General features: G+C 56.2%; 5 protein-coding genes across 5 annotated transcripts; 3 read left to right on the forward strand and 2 right to left on the reverse strand.

Annotated features, from left to right (window-relative positions):
* Positions 1 to 1836: 1836 nt before the first annotated feature.
* SODALDRAFT_336719 (ABC transporter) lies at positions 1837 to 6881 on the forward strand (the record flags this gene model as incomplete). Its single annotated transcript, XM_028612617.1, has 2 exons — positions 1837 to 3402; positions 3477 to 6881. 2 exons carry the CDS (start codon positions 1837 to 1839, stop codon positions 6879 to 6881), a joined length of 4971 nt encoding a protein of 1656 aa, XP_028471132.1.
* Positions 6882 to 8265: 1384 nt separating this feature from the next.
* On the forward strand, positions 8266 to 12655 carry SODALDRAFT_266601 (hypothetical protein; the record flags this gene model as incomplete). Its single annotated transcript, XM_028607496.1, has 2 exons — positions 8266 to 12213; positions 12332 to 12655. The coding sequence occupies 2 exons, from the start codon at positions 8266 to 8268 to the stop codon at positions 12653 to 12655; spliced, it is 4272 nt and encodes a 1423-aa protein (XP_028471133.1).
* A 360-nt stretch (positions 12656 to 13015) lies between these two features.
* Positions 13016 to 13466, reverse strand: SODALDRAFT_327520 (hypothetical protein). The gene has a single exon (XM_028610455.1). It carries the CDS (start codon positions 13412 to 13414, stop codon positions 13202 to 13204), a length of 213 nt encoding a protein of 70 aa, XP_028471134.1. The 5' UTR covers positions 13415 to 13466; the 3' UTR covers positions 13016 to 13201.
* Positions 13467 to 13607: 141 nt separating this feature from the next.
* On the reverse strand, positions 13608 to 15176 carry SODALDRAFT_305315 (casein kinase II regulatory subunit). Its single transcript, XM_028609003.1, has 2 exons — positions 14679 to 15176; positions 13608 to 14600 (listed from the first exon to the last, which is right to left on the reverse strand). Exons 1-2 carry the CDS (start codon positions 14835 to 14837, stop codon positions 13683 to 13685), a joined length of 1077 nt encoding a protein of 358 aa, XP_028471135.1. The 5' UTR covers positions 14838 to 15176; the 3' UTR covers positions 13608 to 13682.
* A 410-nt stretch (positions 15177 to 15586) lies between these two features.
* SODALDRAFT_36545 (Clavaminate synthase-like protein) lies at positions 15587 to 16886 on the forward strand. The gene has a single exon (XM_028614649.1). The coding sequence runs from the start codon at positions 15650 to 15652 to the stop codon at positions 16715 to 16717; it is 1068 nt and encodes a 355-aa protein (XP_028471136.1). The 5' UTR covers positions 15587 to 15649; the 3' UTR covers positions 16718 to 16886.
* The last annotated feature ends 4286 nt before the right edge of the window (positions 16887 to 21172 follow it).

The raw sequence follows: 21172 nt of genomic DNA on the forward strand, positions 1-21172 counted from the left end.
ATGACGAGGCGCTCTGAAGCAAAAGCACCTATAGGATTTACAATGAATCATCATATTTGTCTGGTTGCTTTTTCATCCCTTACGAAGCAGAGTCAAATGGTAGAGATGTGTCCGATCTGGGCAGCGTCTCCAGGGAACCTCGGTATCGGGAAGCCAAGACGCGTGGCGGAGCAAGGCATTATTACTTCTCCGCAAAACAAAACGAAGCGAATGGCTCGGACTTCGGACTTCGGACCTCGGAACATATTCAGGACCGAAACGTGGGGCAGAGGATGGACAACGGACGGAAATTCGTCCGGCGCGCAGGTAATTACGCGAGGCCTAAATTTTAAATGTATAACGTACCTTAATATACGAAGTACTCCGTACTTAGGTAGTGATATTTCAACGTTGAAGAGCAAGAGTGCTCTATGCTAACGGTCTCGGTTTGTACGTTGTAAATAGGCGTTAGGTCCAACGGTCGATAAGTTGATGAGTCGCATCTGACGCAGTTGTGGTTTGAGGAGGGGACGTTTCTGGGGTTAGCTGTACGATGATAGCGCGGTTTTTAGGTTAGAGGGGCCCTAGGTACAAGCACCAGGGGCACATGTAGCCCGGCGAGGGTGCCTTATTAGGACCTAAGGTACCTAGCTAATTACCTAAATCTGCCTACCTGTAATGTACGGAGTAAGTACCGAGTACAATAGGTAGGCCAAGACATCCGCAATCATACCCGAATTCCTGCCCCTAAGTCGCAAAACGATTAAGAAGCCAACCAATTAAGGAAGCACTTATACCCTTGGCCCATGCAGCGTCGTTTCCGGCCTTCGGTAAGCTTGGCACCCCGTAGCTGGCTTCCTTTCCGAAGGGAATACCTGACCGTATTCGTGAGAAGGGCAGAGAGGTATGACGGATAATGACTTGACTGGCTGATGATGATACAGAAGCGGGGGGCTAATAAGGAGTACATCGCCGAAATAAGTATCCAATCCATACAGGTACCTACCTAGCTAGGAAGTACCCCATACCTGGAGGGCAGCTCCCGAAATTGACAACGGTTTTTTTTTTTCCGCGTTCGTTCATTCCCCAAGGCGCAAAAGGAGCTCAGCCACAGGGGGAAAGGGAAGGAAAGATGGGGGACGCCCAGCTAAAGTCGACTGCCTGCCTAGGTACCTTGCCTTAGAAAATACCGATCAAAGCGATAGCCCAAGGGTCGTCGTCATCAAGAATCCCACGAGATCTCCCCAACTCATGCTTCCCTTTGAATTTCTCTCCGCTTCCGCTTCACCTTGTCTATTATTTTTCCTAGAACCCCCCGCACTCCTTTTGGTTATTATTCATAGTTCCCCTTCTTTTGTTTCGACACTGACGCTGTTGCCAGTATTATTTTGCTTCTTGATCCTCTGAGTTCAGAGCCCAAGAGCAGGGTTGGTGGTGCATTTCCACCTTGAATTCTGTAACAGCCTATTTGACTTGTCCTTCCTTTTCTCTCGATTTTTTCCTTTCCTTTTTTATTCTTCTTCTTCTTCTTTTCCTTTTCTTCCCGCCTGGTCTCATTTGACTTGAATATTCAAGACTGGAATAACAATTTACCCGTTGATAACCATTCGAGTAAGTTAGAGCCTTCTCTTACCCCCTTTGCTCCTGTGAGATGTGTGGTGGGTTGGTCACTGGTGATGATCCTTGATCACCTCTACGATCTTCCATTACACCCTAATTCTGCCATACTGACCCCAAACAGACATTGGCACAGTGAGTAGGAACAGGCAACAGGCAACATATAGAGAGGAGAGGTCTGTATCTTCGTTCAGAGGCTGGCCGGCCTTCAACTGGCGATTACGACTAGACACCACCATCATGGGCTTCCTTCGCCAAACGGGGACATTAGTCCATAAAAACTTCATCATACTCATACGACACCCGTTTACTTTCGCCTTTAATTCGTTTATTCTGCCTGTTATCCTCGCCATCTTCTTCGGCGTGGCCCAGAACCTCCTCCTACCCCCCGTCACCTTCGGCGTTGGCGAACCCGCTCCCATCCGCTCCCTCTCTCAGGCCCTGGGAGAATCCGACTCCCGTCATCGAATCGTTTTCGTCAACAGCGGCTTCGATGATGGCCCGATCGACCGTGTGATCGACACTCTTGTCACCGAAGCCGAGTCGGTCGACGGTATCGAAGTCCTCCGTCGTCAGAGCGAGCGCGACCTCAACGTAGACTGCGAGCCCGGCCAGCGAGCCGTGACCGATTGCTTCGGTGCCGTCGTTTTCCATTCGTCGCCTACCGAGGGCGACGCCGGTATCTGGAGCTACACCCTCTTCCACGATGGCGCCATCACCGGTTTCCGCATCAACGTCAACAGCAACCGCAACGATATGGACCGCTACCTGTTACCGCTTCAGAAGGCTGTGGACGGGGCCATTTCCGATGTCGCCCGCGCGAACGCTTCCGACGATGCCGCCGACTCATCCGCTCCCCGGCCCGCCGATCTTCCCGCCACCATCGACCGCTATCCCTTCACCACCAGGACCGAAGAAGAGTACCGAGAGGACGTGCGGAGGAATTACCAGACGAGCGTCATCAACTTCCTAGCCGTCGCCTTCCTGACCACCATCATTCTCGTCGCCTACCACATGACCGGGTTCATCGCCGCCGAGAGGGAGAGTGGCATGATCCAGCTCATCGACGCCATGATGCCCGTTCGGAAACGCTGGATCGCCCAGCTTGCCCGCATCCTGTCCTACCACATTACCTTCTCTCTCCTGTACCTTCCGGGCTGGGTCATCAGCGCCATCGTGCTGCAGATCAGAATCTTCTCCTTCACCAACATGGGCATCGTGCTTATCTACTACATCATCGCCGGTCTGGCCATGACCTCAGCCGCTCTTCTCATCTCGTCTTTCTTCCAGAAGGCCCAGCTCAGCGGTATCACCGCCCTCTTGTCCACCGCTCTCCTTGGCGTCCTGGCCCAGGTCCTGACGAGGCCCGGCACCGGCCCCGTCATTGCCCTTAGCTTGCTGTTCATTCCTTGCAACTACGTCTACTTCTTCGTCACCGTCGCCAGTTACGAGCGAGAGCGCATCGGCATGAACCTCGTCAACGTCGCCCCAACCAGCTCCTTCGACGTCGCAGGTATTGTCTTCTGGGTCTTCGCCATCATCCAAATCTTTGCCTATCCCGCCATCGGAGCCCTCATCGAGGCTCACCGCTTCGGCACCAGCAGCAAAGGTCGGGTCGTGCATTATGGCCAGCTGTCCACGGACGGCAGCAGCGATAGCGATGTTTCCGTCCGCCTCGAAGGCTTTAGCAAGTACTATCCCCCGACTTTCTTCCAGCGCGTCTTCTCCGTCTTCTCGAAACCGCGTGAGACCGTCCGGGCTGTTGATGGCTTGAATTTGGAAGCGCGGCGAGGCCAAATCTTAGGCGTGAGTTCTTCTCCTCTTCTTCTTTCTTCTTGACTCTCCCTCTTGTTCGCTAACCTCTCGCCCACATCATCAAGCTACTCGGAAGCAACGGCAGCGGGAAAAGTACTACCCTAGACTGCATTGCCGGCACCAACAAGCTCACAAGCGGCTCTATTACCATCGATGGCACCGGCGGTCTCGGAATTGCCCCGCAGAAGAACGTGCTTTGGGATGACTTGACGGTCGAGGAGCATGTCAGGATTTTCAACCGCCTCAAGTCGCCTGGAAAACTCGCTTCGAAGGAGGAAATTCGGGACCTGGTCAAGTCCATCGACCTCGAACTCAAGAGGAAGGCCCGCTCCAAGACCCTTTCTGGCGGCCAGAAGCGTAAGCTCCAGCTGGGCATGATGCTCACGGGTGGCAGTGCCGTATGCTGTGTCGACGAGGTCAGTAGCGGCGTAGACCCGCTGAGCCGACGCAAGATCTGGGACATTCTCTTGGCCGAACGCGGGCGGCGCACTATAATCCTCACCACGCACTTCCTCGACGAGGCTGATATGCTCTCGGACCAAATCGTCATCCTGTCCAAGGGGACCCTGCGCGCCAGCGGCTCGTCAGTCGAATTGAAGAACGACCTCGGTGCCGGTTACCGTGTGATTGTGCCCAAGGATACTGGCATCACCGACGTCCCCGATGTCGAAGGGGTCCAAAAGCAGGTCGCTTTCGACGTCATCACCTACGTAGCCCCATCTTCCGCGCTCGCTGCCCAGGTCATCCGCACCCTCGAAGCTCACGGCATTGGTGGCTATCGCTTCTCCAGCCCGACCATCGAGGACGTTTTCCTCCATCTGGCCGAAGAGGCCCGAGGCGACTCCGAAAGAAGCTCCCAGGACGGCTTCGCGGACCTGTCCGAGAAGAAGGATGCGCTGACAGGCACAAGCTCACCGCAAAAGGGCCTGACCCTTATGGACGGGAAGCCCATCTCGTACCCTCAACAAGCATGGATCCTGTTCCGGAAACGCTGCACCGTCTTCAAGACGAACTGGCTTCCGTTCGTCGCCGCCTTTCTTTTGCCAATCATAGCCGCAGGTCTCACCACCATCTTTATCCAAGACGGCCAGCTGGGAAGCTGCGCGCCCCCGGAGGAGAATTTCAGCAACGAAGCCCAGGGTCTAAGCCTCAGCGGCGGCGGTTTGGGGCTCGTCATCGGCCCCTCGAGCAGGCTCAATATGGCGGCGGCGGCGGCGGTTCTCGGTCCCAGCTTCGAGTACGCGGCCGGCGGTGGTTCCAACGGCGGCGGCGGCGGCGGCGGAGGGCCGGACTCGGACTCGGACGGCGGCGCCATGGCTTTCTTGGTGCGGATGCTTCAGCAGAACACGACCATCGTCGACGATTTCGAGTCCTTCAGGGAGTCGGTCATTGACCGGCGAACCGAGCTCATGCCTGGAGGGCTCTGGCTTGGCGATGATGACGTCCCCCCCACCCTAGCCTACCGCGGGAACAGGGGCGGAATGGTGAACGCCCTGCTCGGTCAAAATATACTCGACATGCTGCTAACCAATGTCACGGTGTCTGCACGCTACGCCCCGCTTGAGATCCCTTGGGCCGATCAAAACACGGATTCCTTGCAGCTGCTGGTCTACATGACGCTCATTCTTTGCGTCTACCCGGGCTTTTTCGCTCTGTACCCGAGCACGGAGCGGCGGGGCTACGTGCGAGGTCTCCAGTACTCGAACGGTGTGCGGCCGCTGCCGCTGTGGTTGGCTTACATCGCTTTCGATTTTTCCATCGTGCTGGTATCCTCCGCGATTTGCATAGCCCTATGGGCGGCCCTCTCCGACATCTGGTACCACGTGGGATACTTGTACCTGATCTTCATCCTCTACGGCCTGGCGTCCATCCTCCTGGCGTACTGCGTCTCGCTGTTCAGCAAGACGCAGCTGGGGGCCTATGCAAGCGTCGCCCTGTACCAGGCCGTGGTCTTCCTCATCTACATGATTGGTTACTTTTTCACCTTCACCTCGGCGCCCATCGAGACCGTCGACAGGTCGCTGTTGATTGTCCACTTCGTCATGTCCATCTTTGCGCCCATCTCTTCCATCTTCCGAACATTCCTGGTGGCGCTGAACATCTTCTCGACGGCGTGCGAAGACGACCGGCTTGCTCCCAACCCCGCGGGTATGCTGCAGTACGGAGGACCGATTCTGTATCTCGTGGTGCAGTCGGCCCTACTCCTGGGATTCTTGCTCTGGGCAGATGGCGGTTCCCCAGGGTCGTCCATCCGCTCTCTCTTCCGGAGGAAGGGTGTACCGGAATCCCAGGTTGACGACATTGACGAGGAGGTGGCAGGCGAGGAGGTGCGCATCAAGAACCCGGATTCGACGGATGATAATGGCCTCAAGGTGGTCAACGTGACAAAGTCGTTTGGCAAGAACACGGCGGTGGACAACGTCACGTTCGGGATCAAACGCGGCGAGGTGTTCGCGGTGCTCGGACCCAACGGTGCCGGAAAGAGCACACTGATTTCGTTGATTCGCGGCGACCTCAAGCCGAGCCGTAACGGAGGTGACATTTTCGTGGAGGACAAGTCGGTGCTCTCGGAGCTGGCGGCAGCGCGAGTGAACCTCGGCGTGTGCCCGCAGCACGACGCGCTGGACCAGATGACGGTACGGGAGCATCTCGAGTTTTACGCCAGGGTCCGTGGCATCGCCGACGTGGCAGGGAATGTGGAGGCCATCTTGACTGCCGTCGGGCTGCAGGCGTTCTCGGACCGCATGGCGCATTCCCTTTCGGGGGGCAATAAGCGAAAGCTCAGCCTAGGGATCGCGCTGATGGGCAACCCGACGGTGGTGCTCTTGGACGAGCCGTCCTCGGGACTCGACGCGGCAGCCAAGCGCATCATGTGGAAGACGCTGGCGGCCACGATCCCCGGGCGATCCCTCCTGCTCACGACGCACAGCATGGAGGAGGCGGCGGCGTTGGCGACGCGGGCCGGCATCCTCGCCAAGCGCATGTTGGCGCTCGGCACGACGGAGAACCTGCGGCGGCGGTTCGGCGACGCTCTGCACGTGCATCTGATCAGCAAGAGCGCGCCGTACACGAAGGCCGAGGAGACGGAGCGGGTGCGCAACTGGGTGACCAGCAAGTTCCCTTCGGCGGAGTTTGACAAGACGTATCACGGTCAGATGCGGTTCTCGGTGCCCGCGAGCGAGGCGAATGCGGTCCTCGGCTCGCAGCAGCCGCAGAACCAGAACCAGAACCAGAACCAGAACCAGATCACGCGGTCGGGCGAGGATCTCTCGGACAGCGTGCTCGGGCGGCTGGTTGTGGCTTTGGAGGAGGCCAAGGAGAAGCTCGGCGTGTTGCATTTCAGCGTGAGCCCGACGACGCTGGACCAGGTGTTCTTGACCATCGTTGGCAGGCACAATGTGCAGGAGGAGGGATATGCCAAGGCGGATGAGAAGAAGAGCTGGGCAAGCCGTCTATTTTGCAAGCCATAGACGGGTGTAGATGGTCTTTCCCTCGATGATAGATCTGTGGAGTTGAGTTCGTGGTAAGGGTGTGCTCAGTGTACATGTCTTTGGTTACCTTATAGATCGACAGTCGAAACCGGGTTATGTTTCCGAAAATTAGCTTGCGAGAGCCACCGGCCTACTATTTATATTTCCTTTTCTATATTTAATAAACTATATATACTCTGCGCGTTTTGTGTTTTGATGGTTGTCGTGAAGCTTTTCTCGTTGGAAGGGGAAGTTTGAAGCCGGTACACTTTTTTTCTTCTTTTCTTCTTTTTTCCTTCTTCTTTCCTTCTTCTTTTCTTTTTTCCTTCCTTTTTCCGGAGATTACTCCTAAAGCAAAAGCAAAACCCACGCTAGAACGAGGGGAAAAGACCAAGAGAAGGAAAGAGAACCCGTCGGCCTGATGTACGTAGGCACTGTAGGTCTTAGGTACCGTAGTGTACCTTACTGCAGTGCAGGCTGTGTACCTTGCGGATACCTAAGAGACAGATACTCCATAATTTGTAAGGTAAGCACTTTCTTCCAAAAAAAAAAAAAATTCTTTTACACACTTGCCACTTGCTTCCCCGCTATTACACTACTGCCCAAGCACCGGGGTCTAGGAGCTTCTGCTCCGAAATATGTGGCTTATTAGTTACGCAGGAACCACACAAGCCATGTACAACGTACCTGTAGTACACGTGTATGATGTGGCCGTGCAGTAGGTGTACGTTGTACGTACCTACGGGAGTAACTCCACTCATTGCTTTTGCCACTCCACGAGTCCACATCCCACATTCCCACGACCTAAACGAACCACCATTAACCACCTCTCAAAGCTCCCAAAGCTCTCTCTCCGGCTTCGGTTTTCACTTGGCAATGTCGCAGGGCTTTACGTAGACCTTTCGCCATTCTCCCCCCAAGATTGACCATGGGTTGATATCGGCTTGTCGATCCCAGGAATCTGACATTGCGATACGGATCCTATGCTTCTCTTTCAAGTCCATCCCCCCCCAAATCTCTCTTCTCTATCACCTTCTCTATCACCTTCACTCCTTCCATCCAACCGCTTCGATCTTTTGGCCAATCCACGCTCTTGGCAACGAGACTAGCTACTAGTAGCGGATACAGACCCGGACCCAGACCCGGGCCCAGACCCAGACTTTGATGCTGCAGAACCAGTGGACGGACGTCTTTCCGAGTGGCCTCCTCGCTGGCTGTCTCGGCCCTTCGCTGTCTTGCCCCCACAAACTCCCCCGTTCCCCTCCCGCCAGCCTTTTGCTTCTAAAAGTGCCGTCACATTAAATCAGTGAGAAGACGGACGTGCGCGGCAATATTCCTGCAGAACTTGTCGGTGTGCTGCCCGCCGGCCAAGCCCCCCCAGAGAATGGACGGCCATCCCACCGACAAGCCACCGCTGTCGCCAGCAGCTCCTCAGCCAGCTCCTCAACCAGCTCCTCAACCGCAGGTGGCCAGTGCGGCCGCCGACACTACATCATTACGGCCTGCCGGACCCGTCGCTCATTTCAGTCATAGTGCCACATCAGATTCAACCGACCGAGTATTTCCCATCCGTTCCGTCCTCAGTACCGCTGTCCGGCGAGATTCCAGTTACGCCGGCGACGTCACCAACCTTTCCCACTCCGACCATGTCCGCGGCGGCCGGGATGCCGTGTCACTCGGCCCTGCCACGCCTTATGGCACCAACACATCGTCCGGTCCCTTCTCCCCGTTTCTCACATCGTCGGCCGACCCTTCCACTGTCAGGTCACTGCCGAAGCATACCCTGACCAGTTCGACGGCAAACATACCAACCGACGCTGCGCCCACCGCTTCTGCTTCGCTTTCTGCTTCTTCCCGCCACCGGTCGCCGTCGTCATCTTTACCCCTCTCGTTCCAACAGACCGGTGACGACGCCGAAGAAGAACACTGGGGTTCACGGGATGATGCTGCTAATGCCGCCGCCGCCGGTGGTACAAGCCAGGGGGGTGGTGCCGGGGACTCGCAAATCTTGGACGAGCCCGTGAACGAGGAAATGTTCACCACTCGCTTCCGCCACGTCATGACCGACGACGGCCATGCTGTCATAACGGGCAGGGAGGAGACTCTCCAGCGATGCGAAGACGAGCCGATCCATACGCCGGGTGCCATTCAAGCCTTTGGCCTGCTGGTGGCCTTGCGCGAGGAGGACGACGGCCACTTCTCGGTCCGCTACGTCAGCGAGAATTCCGCCAGGATCATCGGATATACCCCGCAGCAGCTCTTCCAGCTCTCCAACTTCCTCGACATCCTGACCGACGAACAACAAGACAACCTCCTGGACCACATCGACTTCATCCGGGACGAGGAGGCCGACCCGGCGGTTAGCGGCTCCGAAGTCTTCAGCCTCTCGGTTCGCCCGCCCATGAAGAAGACCATCAGGCTTTGGTGCGCCATCCACATCAACCGGGCCCACCCCGAGCTGATCATCTGCGAATTCGAACTCGACGATGACCGCGATTACCCTCTCCGTCCCCCGGGCGAGCTCGTTCCGGAGACCCCCGAAGAGACGTTGCAGTCGACCCCGACCCGAGAGGAGCTTGCCGAAAGCACCGAGATCCTCAGCAAGCCTCTGAGGGTGCTGAGGTCCGCAAGGAGGCGCAGGGGCGAGGCCGGCGCCATGCAGGTCTTCGACATCATGACCCAGGTCCAGGAACAGCTTGCCTCGGCCACCTCCCTGGACATGTTCCTCAAAATCCTCGTCGGCATCGTCAAGGAGCTCACCGGCTTCCACCGCGTCATGATCTACAAGTTTGACAAGGCGCAGAACGGCAAGGTCGTCACCGAGCTCGTCGACACCACCCACACCCTCGACCTCTACATGGGCCTCAACTTCCCGGCCTCGGACATCCCGAAACAGGCGCGCGAGCTCTACAGACTCAACAGGGTCAGGCTCCTCTACGATCGCGACTTGGAATCCGCGAGGCTGGTCTGCAGGTCCAAGGACGAACTCGACAAGCCCCTCGACATGAGCCACTCGTACCTGCGCGCCATGTCTCCCATCCACGTCAAGTACCTGGCGAACATGGCCGTCCGCTCCTCCATGTCCGTCTCCATCACCGCCTTCAACGAGCTCTGGGGGCTGATCGCCTGCCACTCCTACGGGCCCAAGGGCATGCGCGTGTCCTTCCCCGTCCGCAAGATGTGTCGGTTGATCGGCGACACGGCTTCGCGCAACATCGAGCGGCTGTCGTACGCGTCCAGGCTCCAGGCCCGGAAACTGATCAACACGACCCCGTCCGACAAGAACCCTTCCGGCTACATAGCCGCATCCTCCGACGACCTGTTCAAGCTCTTCGACGCCGACTTTGGACTGGTCTCCATCCAGGGAGAATCCAAAATCCTCGGCAAGCTGGAGCAGACCCAGGAGGCCCTGGCCATGCTCGAATACCTGCGCATGCGCCAGCTGACCGCCGTCACCGTGTCCCAAGACATTCGCGCCGACTTCCCCGACCTGAATTACCCTCCCGGCTTTTCCGTCATTGCCGGGCTCCTCTACGTCCCGCTGAGCGTCGCCGGCGACGACTTTGTCGTCTTCTTCCGGAAAGGCCAGGCCAAGGAGGTCAAGTGGGCCGGGAACCCGTACGAGAAGACGATCCGCGAGGGTACCAAGGCGTACCTGGAACCCCGAAAGAGCTTCCATCTCTGGCGCGAGACGGTGCTTGGCAAGTGCAAGGAGTGGTCCGAGGACGAGGTCGAGACGGCCGCCGTTCTTTGTCTCGTGTACGGCAAATTCATCGAGGTCCGGCGCCAGCGCGAAGCGGCCATGCAGCGCAGTCGGCTTACGCAGCTGCTGCTCGCCAACTCGGCACACGAGGTGCGCACGCCTCTCAACGCCATCATCAACTATCTCGAGATTGCGCTGGAAGGAAGCCTGGACCAGGAGACGAGGGACAACCTGGCCAAGTCCCATTCCGCCTCCAAGTCGTTGATCTATGTCATCAACGACCTTCTCGACCTGACCAAGACGGAGCAGAGTAAGGCTCCCGTTACGGACCAGACTTTCGACCTGTCCGTGTGCCTCCGCGAGGCCACGGATATGTTCGCGAATGAAGCCAGAAGAAAAGGCATCGAATACACCGTCGTCGAACACCCGGGCCTCCCCCGATTGGTGTGTGGCGATGGACGACGGGTCCGGCAAGCCATCTCCAACGTTGTGGCCAACGCCGTGCAGCACACCGGCACCAGCACCGGCGCCGGGGGGGTGGTTCAGGTGGAGTTGTACGTGACCGAAGTGCTGGATCGTCGAGTCCGGGTCGAGATTGTCGTTCAAGACACGGGGACAGGGATGAGCTCCGACCAGCTCGACACCTTATTCCGCAACCTCGAACAGGTCGGCTTGGAAGCGGAACAGTCGCCTCGGGAGTCCGAACCCAGCGTTGAGCGCCGTACTTTGGGCCTTGGGCTCGCTGTTGTGGCACGCGTCGTACGAAACATGAATGGCCAGCTGCGTCTCAAGTCCGAGGAAGGCCAAGGATCTCGGTTCGTGATTCAGTTGCCGTTCGACCTGCCTGAAGAGGCGATGCAGTCGTCCGAAGACGAGAGTCGACCGGCCTGCTCTGTGACCGGGTCGATTATCGCACCAGTCTCCATGCCTGCGTCTCCGGCTGACGGCGAAATAACCTTGATCGATCGCGGAAGCGGAACTGGAACTGGAACTGCCTCGCAGACGAGGGTGGCAAGTCGCAACAGCCCAAAAGACCAAGCCATTCCTACCATGGGCAAGCGGGACAAGCCGGTTCCCGGTGATGCCGAGGCTCTCATCAATGCTCTCCATACTTCCCTGCCCCTCGATGGAGAGGCGGCGCCAGATTCCGAAGACCGGGCACAGGAAGGACACGACGATATCCGCGAGCTGGCAATGCCAGCTTGGGATAACAGCACCCAAGACGCCACCGCGCTTGCTCGCCCCCCGGAGCCGAAGGCCGATGGCGGGGATGGCCAACCGGCGGCACCTCCCGCAGAACAAGTCTCCCAAAGTCCTCGTGTTGCACCTGCACCGTCCGACAGGCCCCAGCTGACCGATGCGTCGTCTCGGGTCGCCACCACAGAGGCTGGACCGCCCGTCTCGGCAACAGAAACCAAGACCAAGACGGCGAACGTCCCAGCTGCTGCCCCCGTTCCTGCGAAGCTCCATGTCCTCGTTGCGGAAGATGATCCCATCAACATGAAGATCATACGGAAACGGTTAGAGAAGGCAGGCCACGAGGTTCACAACTCGGTCAACGGCGAAGAGTGCGCCGTCGCATTCCGCGAAACGTCCGGGTCCTTCGATGTGATTCTGATGGATATGCAGGTTCGTCAGCCCCGTGAAGCAGCCCAACTCAACTAAAACCCCCGCGCTATCATATCAAACCCCGAAGAACTAGAAACTGACCTGACATTGCCAACCCCCCCCCCACCCCCCCTAATAGATGCCCATCGTCGACGGAATCGCGAGTACTAAGATGATCCGGTCACTGGAGCGCTCAAATCAGCACGGCGGACACTCCCCGCTCGCCGCACGCAACGGCCGCATCCCCATCTTCGCAGTGTCGGCCTCGCTGGTGGAGCGGGAAAGGGACAATTACGCGGATGCCGGCTTTGACGGCTGGGTCCCCAAGCCCATCGACTTCAAGCGGCTCAACACGCTGCTGCTCGGCATTGCCGATGACGGTGTCCGCACGTCGTGTCTCTATGCGGAAGGTGCATGGGAGCTTGGCGGGTGGTTTGGGAACCGAGATAAGACAAAAGCGTAACAGCGGCACGACAAGGAGATGCGAAAATAGTACTGCAGTTGAAGGGACAACCCGCCCATCAAAACACACACACACATACACACACACAGAGAGAGAGAGAGAGAGGGAGCAGATACCCCGGCAGGTGGCTCACCAGACAGGTTTGCGGAGTAGAGGACGGCCTCCCGCAAGCCACAAGGTCAACAAGGCAGGCGTTGAAGGAACGAACTATCTCACGGATCCCTTCTCCTCCCCCCCCCCCCCTTTTTTTTTTTCTCCTCTCTCTCTCGTTTCTTGTCTCGGATTGGAGGATTTGATGATGGGATGGATGGACGGCAGTCATGACAACACATAGGGACGGGCGTGGTACGGATGCTCGCCACCAATACAGGAATACAATTAATGCAGTTAGCTGCCTTTATCCTGGCTCGAGGGACCGATGAGAAGGCATTTCATGGCGCAACCCAAGGCCAAAGGCGTCCACGACGAGTACGCTTGGAGTAGGATGCATGCATATTTGTGACCTACAAAGCTCTATCCCGCATGAAGCAAAGCACCACAACATCTTCAGACCTCCTCATTGATCATTGATCCCAAGGCCACCTCGAGCAAAGGTAAAACAAGAAGGGGAGAGGAAGAGGAAAGGCCGCTGCTGTGAGGCCCTGAACCATATGCTCCGAGAGAAGTATGAGAAGGAAACAATGATGGGGGGGAAAAAAAGAAGAAAAAAAAAAAGGAGAAAACAGACATAGAAAGACACAGAGCCCAGATTTCATCCATCGTGTTCTTCCTTTGCCTTTTGTTGTTCTTCCTTTGCCTTTTGTTGGCTCCCCCCCCCCCCCCCCCCCCTTTCTGCCATGTCCACCTTGACCTGACCGTAGTACACCAGTAGTACACCAGTTCACCGCAACGCCGCGGGCTCCGAATTGGGACGAAGCAAAGAAGTAGTAGAGTAGGCTCGAGGGTTGCGAAACCCCCTTCTCCCGCCAATAAACCACATCGTTTGGTGTATATGATATGTTCCTCTCATCTGTAACGACGACACCGTCTAGAGCTCCGATTCCGCGCCACCGTTCGCCTCCACGTTCATCGGGCTCCCGTTCCGCGCCGCCTGGTTCCGGTGGAGGCGCGCATTACCGGGCGGGCGCCGCCGGACCAGGCGGCGGCTGCTGCCGCTGGTGTTGCTGTTCGGATTCATGTTGTGGTCCTCGTCGGAATCGGGATGCAGCTCGGCGTAGAGCCGCGCTTCGTCCAGCTCGGTCATGTCGTCGGGCCGGTCGCGGAGCCACTGCATCCTGGGGCCCGAGCGCGAGATCTCCGAGACGCGGAAGCCGTAGATCTTGGGCTCGTAGAGGCGGCCGACGCCGAGGCCGGGGGCGATGTTCCGGGCGTACATGCCGTTGACGGTCTCGTACTGCGACTCGTGGACGCGGGCGCCGTCGCCGTCGCCGCCGCCACCGCCGCCGCTGCTGCCGCGGAGCATCTCGCTGGCCCCACGTTTTGTGAGGTCGTATTCCGGGAAGGTCAGGAGGAAGAGCGCGCCGAAGGTGCGGCCGAAGAAGGCGCCGTCGACGGTCTGGAACCTGCTGTTCGGCGGCACGTAGACGTCGAGGCAGGACGGGCAGAAGAGCTTGACCGTGTCCTCGCCGGGGATGTCGGACAGGCCCACGGGCAGCGTCTTGGCCTGGTCGCAGTTGGTCCGCGGGCAGAAGCCGAAGTGGCCCAGCTCGTACTTCTCGCACATTTGTTGGATGCCGGCTCTTGAGCAGATGAAGCGCTGGTGGATGAGGCCGTACAGCATCTCGGCCGATGATTCGATGACGCTGAGGTCGCTCGCCATGCGGGTATGACGCCGCTCTTGTCGCGCGGTCATTCGCTCCGGATCGCCCGACTCGTTCTCTTCTTCCTCTTCTTCTTCTTCCTCCTCGTCCTCCTCGTCGTCTTCGGGTTCCACGTCAAGAATCATCTACCACACGGCCCGTATGTGTTAACAGAGAAAGCAGACGTGGGAGGGAGCGGGCATTTGTGGGACGAACTCGCTTACCTCAAGAGCCTCCTTGTACATGGCAACCTGTGATTGTAGGCCAGTAAGGTTGAAGTCATCCTCGATGAACTCTTCCGACACCTCTGCGAAATATTCATGGCCCAACAGGGAGCAGAAGGAAGACACCCACGACTCGGGTGTACCGGAGGACGTGGACATTATCGCTGGGATTGGCTCCCCCCCTCCCCCCCAGTCGGTGGGTGGCAGCGAGGGTTTCTATGAAATGATGGGAGGTGAGTGAGGGCAGCGTCGGCTTCACGGCGCGTGCGCGGGCAGGGGCACGGGCACGAGGCACGTCTCTCGATCGAGCACTGGACGGCAAATTCGAAGTCGAGGGGTCCAGATCTGACGATGGAATCGCGGGGTAGAAAATTATGGGACGCCTTCAGTCAAACCTGGTGCATATTCAACTAGGGGCGTTTCGCATGATATCAGAGACAAGGAGGACGAAGGGGCGAAGGGGCGAAGGGGCGAAGGGATTGGGAGAATAAAAAAAGTAAAAAAAAAAAAAAAACGGAAGAAAGAAAAAGGTCGTGGCAGATCTCGTCGACCTAGTCTTTTTGCGGTGGTGGTGGGGGAGACGGGAGTTCCAGCAAGGGAAAATAGAGTCGCCCTATGTGCGTTTTGATGCGAACTTTTGGTTCGGCGGTGGTGTTGAGGGTCGGCAGACCCGTTGAAGTGGGAGGAGACGGATGAATACGAGCAGTACGTACCGTAATTGGTTGTACCGGAGTAAGGTACCTAGGCTACCGTACCTTACCTTACCTAGGTAAGGTAAGGTAGGTAACAAGGTAGGGATGTACCGTCAGGGCTGAATGTCTTACCGGTACGTACCTTAGATGCCGCGCATCGATCTCAGATAAGAGGAGTACGGGACGAGACATCCTCTTCGTTGAAGCAACATATAACAAGGTATCTTCCATCTTTACCTACCGTACCCTGCCTCAACCACGTTCGATGCCTCTTGAACTATGAGACTGGCAAGGGCAATCAAAGGACGCTGGATTCCCTCTCTATTTGCCAGGACAGGGGGTTGTCGAACATTTATTACGACAGCGCGCCTCGTTGACTCGAGCTCGTCCCCATACTCTTCTGTCGACATAGCCCGCTTCCGTGACGAGGCATTCTCACCTGGACGTCCATGGTTCTTTAAAGGCACCAGAGGCTCGTCAGGAAAAGACAGCTCCTTCCCAGCCTTACTCAAATGGTTTGACGGTGACGGCAAGGCTAGCTCGCTGGCCCCAGGTCCTGCCCATGCCGCCTTCAGTTCCTACATGGGCCAGTTCGCCCATCATATATTCCCTTATGAGCTCACCATTCCTCAGCACCCGGAGGAGGACGATGGCTCGGTAGATCCTATACAGCGGTTTATCAGTTGGCTGCTGTCCGGCTCTGATCCCGTGAACATGAACACGATGCTTTCCGGGATTCTCCAAGGCGCGATTCAGCCTCCCGCTGGTTCTGGACCGAGCTTCTCTCTCTTCCAAGCCCCCCTCCTACTCCTTCTAAGGGCAGTGGAGTTTAACCAGTCGCAAGACGACATCATCCTCAAGCAACTTTACATTGCCCAGTCTCCGCTTTCTGACCTACCCGCCCATCTCCAGCGAGACCTGCCAACGCCGCGCCTGGTCAGGGAAGCAGGCAAAGGCGATGTGTACAACTCCAGCGTCTGGATGGGCCTGGAGCCGACATATACCCCGCTACACCGGGACCCTAACCCCAACCTCTTCTGTCAGCTTCTCAGTGACAAGACGGTCAGGCTGCTGTCTCCGCAGGCTGGAGACCGGGCGTTCCGACGAGTGCAGGCGCAGCTTGGGCGGCCGGCGAATAGCCGCATCCGTGGGACGGAGATGATGCAGGGACCGGAAAGGGTTGCGTTGAATGCCATTGTCTGGGGTTCCGACGCCTCGGGGGACATACTCGAAGCGCGACTGGGCCCTGGCGATGCCCTGTTTATCCCTACGGGGTGGTGGCACAGCGTCAAGAGCACCCATACCGATGGACGACTCAACGTGTCTGCTAATTGGTGGTTCCGGTGATGGAGCCTCCTGGCCTTGCGGCTTGCAAACAGCCCGTCCACGCTTTTCTTGCATAATTAGGGCCCCGAATCTGAAGGTGGTTCACATGTTCCAACATTGTTTTCGATGTCTATTTTCCCTGTCACGTAGTGGGGCACATGGGTAGGTAGCCGGGGGGGGGTTTCTTCTTTTCTTTTTCTTTTTCTTTTTCTTCTTTTCTCTTTCTTTTTCTTTTTTTCTTCTGCTTTTTCCTCTGCGACTTCACCGGAAGTCTTTGGATTGATAGTGGGCCGAACCAAAGTGCCCAATGCCGGGGGAAACGAAAAAAAAAGTTCAAAAAGGGGCAGAGGCAGTATGTCTCAACAGGACCGCGCAGGGACACGACTGGATTTCCAAGCCCATCGACTACCCAAGGTTACTTCATCCACATGGCAAGCGCGGTAATTGACGAGGTCACAATTGCCGACGGGAAACTGTCTTGGGCGACGATTTAGTTGTACATCATCTGGCAACTGTTGGAGAGAAGCATGATGTTGTTTGAATCTTTGCGACTTGCTGTGACCCAGGGGGACAAGATGCTGCGCTAATCCGCCGGAACAAACCATCTTCGAAGTAAGAGCAACTGGGAAACAATTACTGGCATCTTGACGTCCGAAAGATTCGACGGGTGTCTAAATTAAAAGCCGAGAGATCGACCCGTGACAGCTCGGGATGAAGACAGAAGAATGTATCGACAGTAAGGAGAAGAGGGGAGGCAGCAAGCAGCAAGCAGCAAAGGAACAATGTTCCGATGATTCTCCGTGCTTAGTAATTGCCTTACATAGGTACGGTACAGTAGGTACGGTACCCTAGGGGAAATGCGAGTTCGGTATAAAGTATCCGTAGTATGGCAGTGCCCTCTCTTCCCCGGCCCGCGAACACCGACCCACCATCTGTGAATTTTTGTCATATGACTTGAACGATTGTGAATTGTGAGAAAAGAGGCAGAAGAGAATGGTCGTCCCGCAACTCCGGACTCCCAACATACTACTCCCGGTCTAACAGGTTGTAATACCTAATTGGAACAACAGTGTGGCTGGATCGAAACGGGCTCTCTCGGTGAAGGGCCGATTCGGTGCAAGGGGCTGGACACCGATGCCAAGACCTCACCGGCGGACTTGCCCAAGTTGGTCGAGCCGCTCATAAATCGGACAGCAGTGGTTTTGGAGAACGGCCCAGCAAAGACCGAGGGCGGTTGAAAGACCATGCCCGTCGGAGGGAGTCATTCCCTCCGCCCTCGGGGCAACAGGGGAGGGGGTCTGAGAACCCCGTCCTTGGCCACTTGTTGATGACTGTACGTTGTACGCCCCTATCCCGACGTACGGGTACGGAGTACGGGCTATTATTCGTAGTTGATAGGGCAATTTGCTATGGGGAGTACACGTAAGATTTCAACTTTTTATTTTTTTTTATTTTTATTTTTTTTACATGTCATGGCTGGATCCAACGTCCCTCCCTTTTACCATTCCCTTTCTTTCCCGAATTGCCCTGAACCGTGGCCCAAAAGCTGTGTACCTGTATCATTCATCCGTTGCCTGTTACGAGTTTTTGGCGCCGGCTAATGTTGGAACTACATACGGTACATGAGTGGGACCACCAGGAGACGGCTGAGCGAACGCCTTGGCTTCATGGGATCAATCTGTCGGAGGTCATCTGTACTCCGTACGGAGTACTGCATGCACATATGTGGCATGGCTCGGTCAGGACCGGTTACCCAAGGGAGAACGTTTGAGAGTAGTAAGGGGACGCACAGCCGCGTTTCCCATGTAATATAAATATAATATAAATATAATTTCGAGTATCCGTACACTATTACGTCTAGGCCGGTTTTACATGGTAGACGCCGGCAGTCGGAATCAGTCCCTGGAGCTTGAGGTGAGGATCAACCTGGAAGAAAGGCAGCTCTTCACCACCCTAGTATCCCATCAAAATCATCTTTCAGTAACCGTATGGTAGCCGCTAAGCAATTCAACATGCGTCGGATATTTAGTCTGAGACCTTGATGCGGTCATGCTCGGTGGGAGACGACCTGCCTTCTCCCACGCTCCGACCCAGGGAGGGGGGCTTAGGTAGCGGTTCCAAGAGAGGGGGTTGGGGGGGTTATATGGGCTGTCATGATGGTGCCATCTGTCTGTGCCCAGGTCCAGAGGTCCAACCCCGATTTACTGACGATTGGGAATGGGAGCTTGTCAGCCCCCCACACTCAACTCACCACCTACCTGTACATTCCTGCACATCATCATGCATCCATCACCATCACCTTATAACGGCGTCCTATCAAGTACCAAGTAATCTCTTCGTACTTTGCGGCTCACTCTCGGAACTGGCATTGGCTTGGCCCCACGGAGTAGGTACAAAGCTCAACATTGAAGCGGGTTGCATTATACAACGGCTGGAGAATACGTATAGGCCATAATTACCCTTTTTAAAAGGGTTTGTGCGTATAAATAATAAACAAGCCAATGCCCGAGATAGGTAGGTGCGGTACGGCCGGAGTACGGAGTACGGGGTATCCATGGGACAAAAACACCCCGAACAGTGGATTAATGTCTGCTTGAGCTTTTTGCCTGTTAGAAGTTACCCCAACCCATGAAAAGTCGTGGGGGGCGGGCCAGGTTGGCGATTACCCTGACAGACGTACTCCGTACGTTGTACTGTACTTCGTACCTTACTCAGTAAAGGTACCTTGAATACTACGGTACCTAACTTATACGTACCGACTCTGAACAGCAAAGGCAAACGCATGTCAATCGAAAAGAACTGCCACGCTGCCCCTTCGTCACTTGACTGTAACTTTGAGACTTGATGCATGCCCCTTGTTCTTTACATTTGAGGGGAAGGGGGACAAGTCGGCCATTCTCCCACGTTTGTCCCCAAGCAAACCGTGGAACCCGCCGAGTACCTACAGGCAAGGTAAGGCACGCAACATTTTGCCAAAAGTGTGGATATATCCGGTACCAGTAAGGTAGGTATGTAAGGTAAGGTAGGTACCTACCTACCTAGGTACCGCTCTCCGTACTCCGTAATCCGTACGAGGAGACGCTCGGGTCTCCCTCCCTCGCCGCGCCCGTGGAATCCCTTCAAGCAGCAGTCGGCCGACCTCCTTCTCTTTGCTGCAGTTCCTCGTCCTTCGTCCCTCGTTTCTTGACCTTCGTTCCTCACCCTCCCGTTCCCCCCACCTTGTGACCCCCCTTTCATTCCCGTTTTGTTGCGACGAGCTGCGACTGGACTCGGATGGGCTCGGCGGTCCATCTGTCTTGTCCATCCCACTCGAAACCTGTCACTTGTCCACCTGCAAAGTTGCAATTGGTCTCGCTAATAATAAGGTATCCGCGCCAACCGTTAGGGAGACGGGCTTTTGTCAATTACAACGTAAATACCTAGACAGAGCGCGGAGCATAGGTTATCCGAGCAAAGCAACGGAGCCCCCCGGGGCGGGGCCCTGGTCCCCCAAGAACCCTGAGCGAACTGGTGGGATTTCTTCTCATCTGTGTATCAATGTCAGCTTTTCGCCCTCTTCTCTCCGAGCCACCCCTCCCCCTCCCCCTCCCCTCAGTCAGTCCGCCCTTGCCCAGGTACTTCGTAACTACCTTACCTACCTCAGGGTAAGACAGGCTTTCGTACGTTGTACAACGTAGGTACCAAGTGTGCGATGTCATCGCCAAGCCATCCGCCAAACCCGGCTATTATTCATCGCGAAACTCCCACTTCGATCAGGAAAAGAAAAGAAAAAAGCCCATCATCCCCACCTTCATCAAATCGCGACAGAGAATTGGACCTGTTAAGCCGTAAAGACGCGGTTATCCTATGCACCGATGTGGAGCTGAGTACTTGCGTACATCGTTTTGCCCTTGGAAACCCAGTTTCCAGGCGGCTGTCAAGAGAACACTATTACTCGTTTCGGGTCTACGGCCAATCCCCATTGCTCTTGGCTAATAGACCTGTGAGCACACCAAAGACGCCCCATTAAGTAAAAGCGAGGACAAATAATTCCCACCATCCCGAGTTCCCACCTCTCCGGCCGGAATACGGCGACCGCTTAAGTTGCGAAAATAGGGCGTGGGATAAGAGAAGAGAAAGGGGGTGAGAAAGGGGGTAAGAATGAGTAAAAAGAACAAGATAGAAAAAAGTTTTTTTTTTTCCTCTTTCTTTTTTTTGGGCCCCTCCCCCACGAATTACCCAAGCACGTACACCAGTGGTACTCTGTTGTTGTCACGGTCCTTTCGGTCCCTTCCTACGTTCTTCACTGAACTCTCTCCATGTCCACGTCCTGCTCCGCGATGAATTTTCCTCAGCACCCAGATCCCCACGTTGCCCTGATTTAGGTCCCCTGTTCTTCCCGGCGGCCACCTGTTTCGCCTCGAAAAACCTTAACCCATTGGCGATTTAACCTTGCGGCGAACAATTCAAGGTGGTCGTTTGGCACAAGCCTTTCGA

This window comes from Sodiomyces alkalinus (genome assembly GCF_003711515.1).
Source record: "Sodiomyces alkalinus F11 unplaced genomic scaffold SODALscaffold_1, whole genome shotgun sequence".
NCBI classification, from domain to species: Eukaryota; Fungi; Ascomycota; class Sordariomycetes; order Glomerellales; family Plectosphaerellaceae; genus Sodiomyces; species Sodiomyces alkalinus.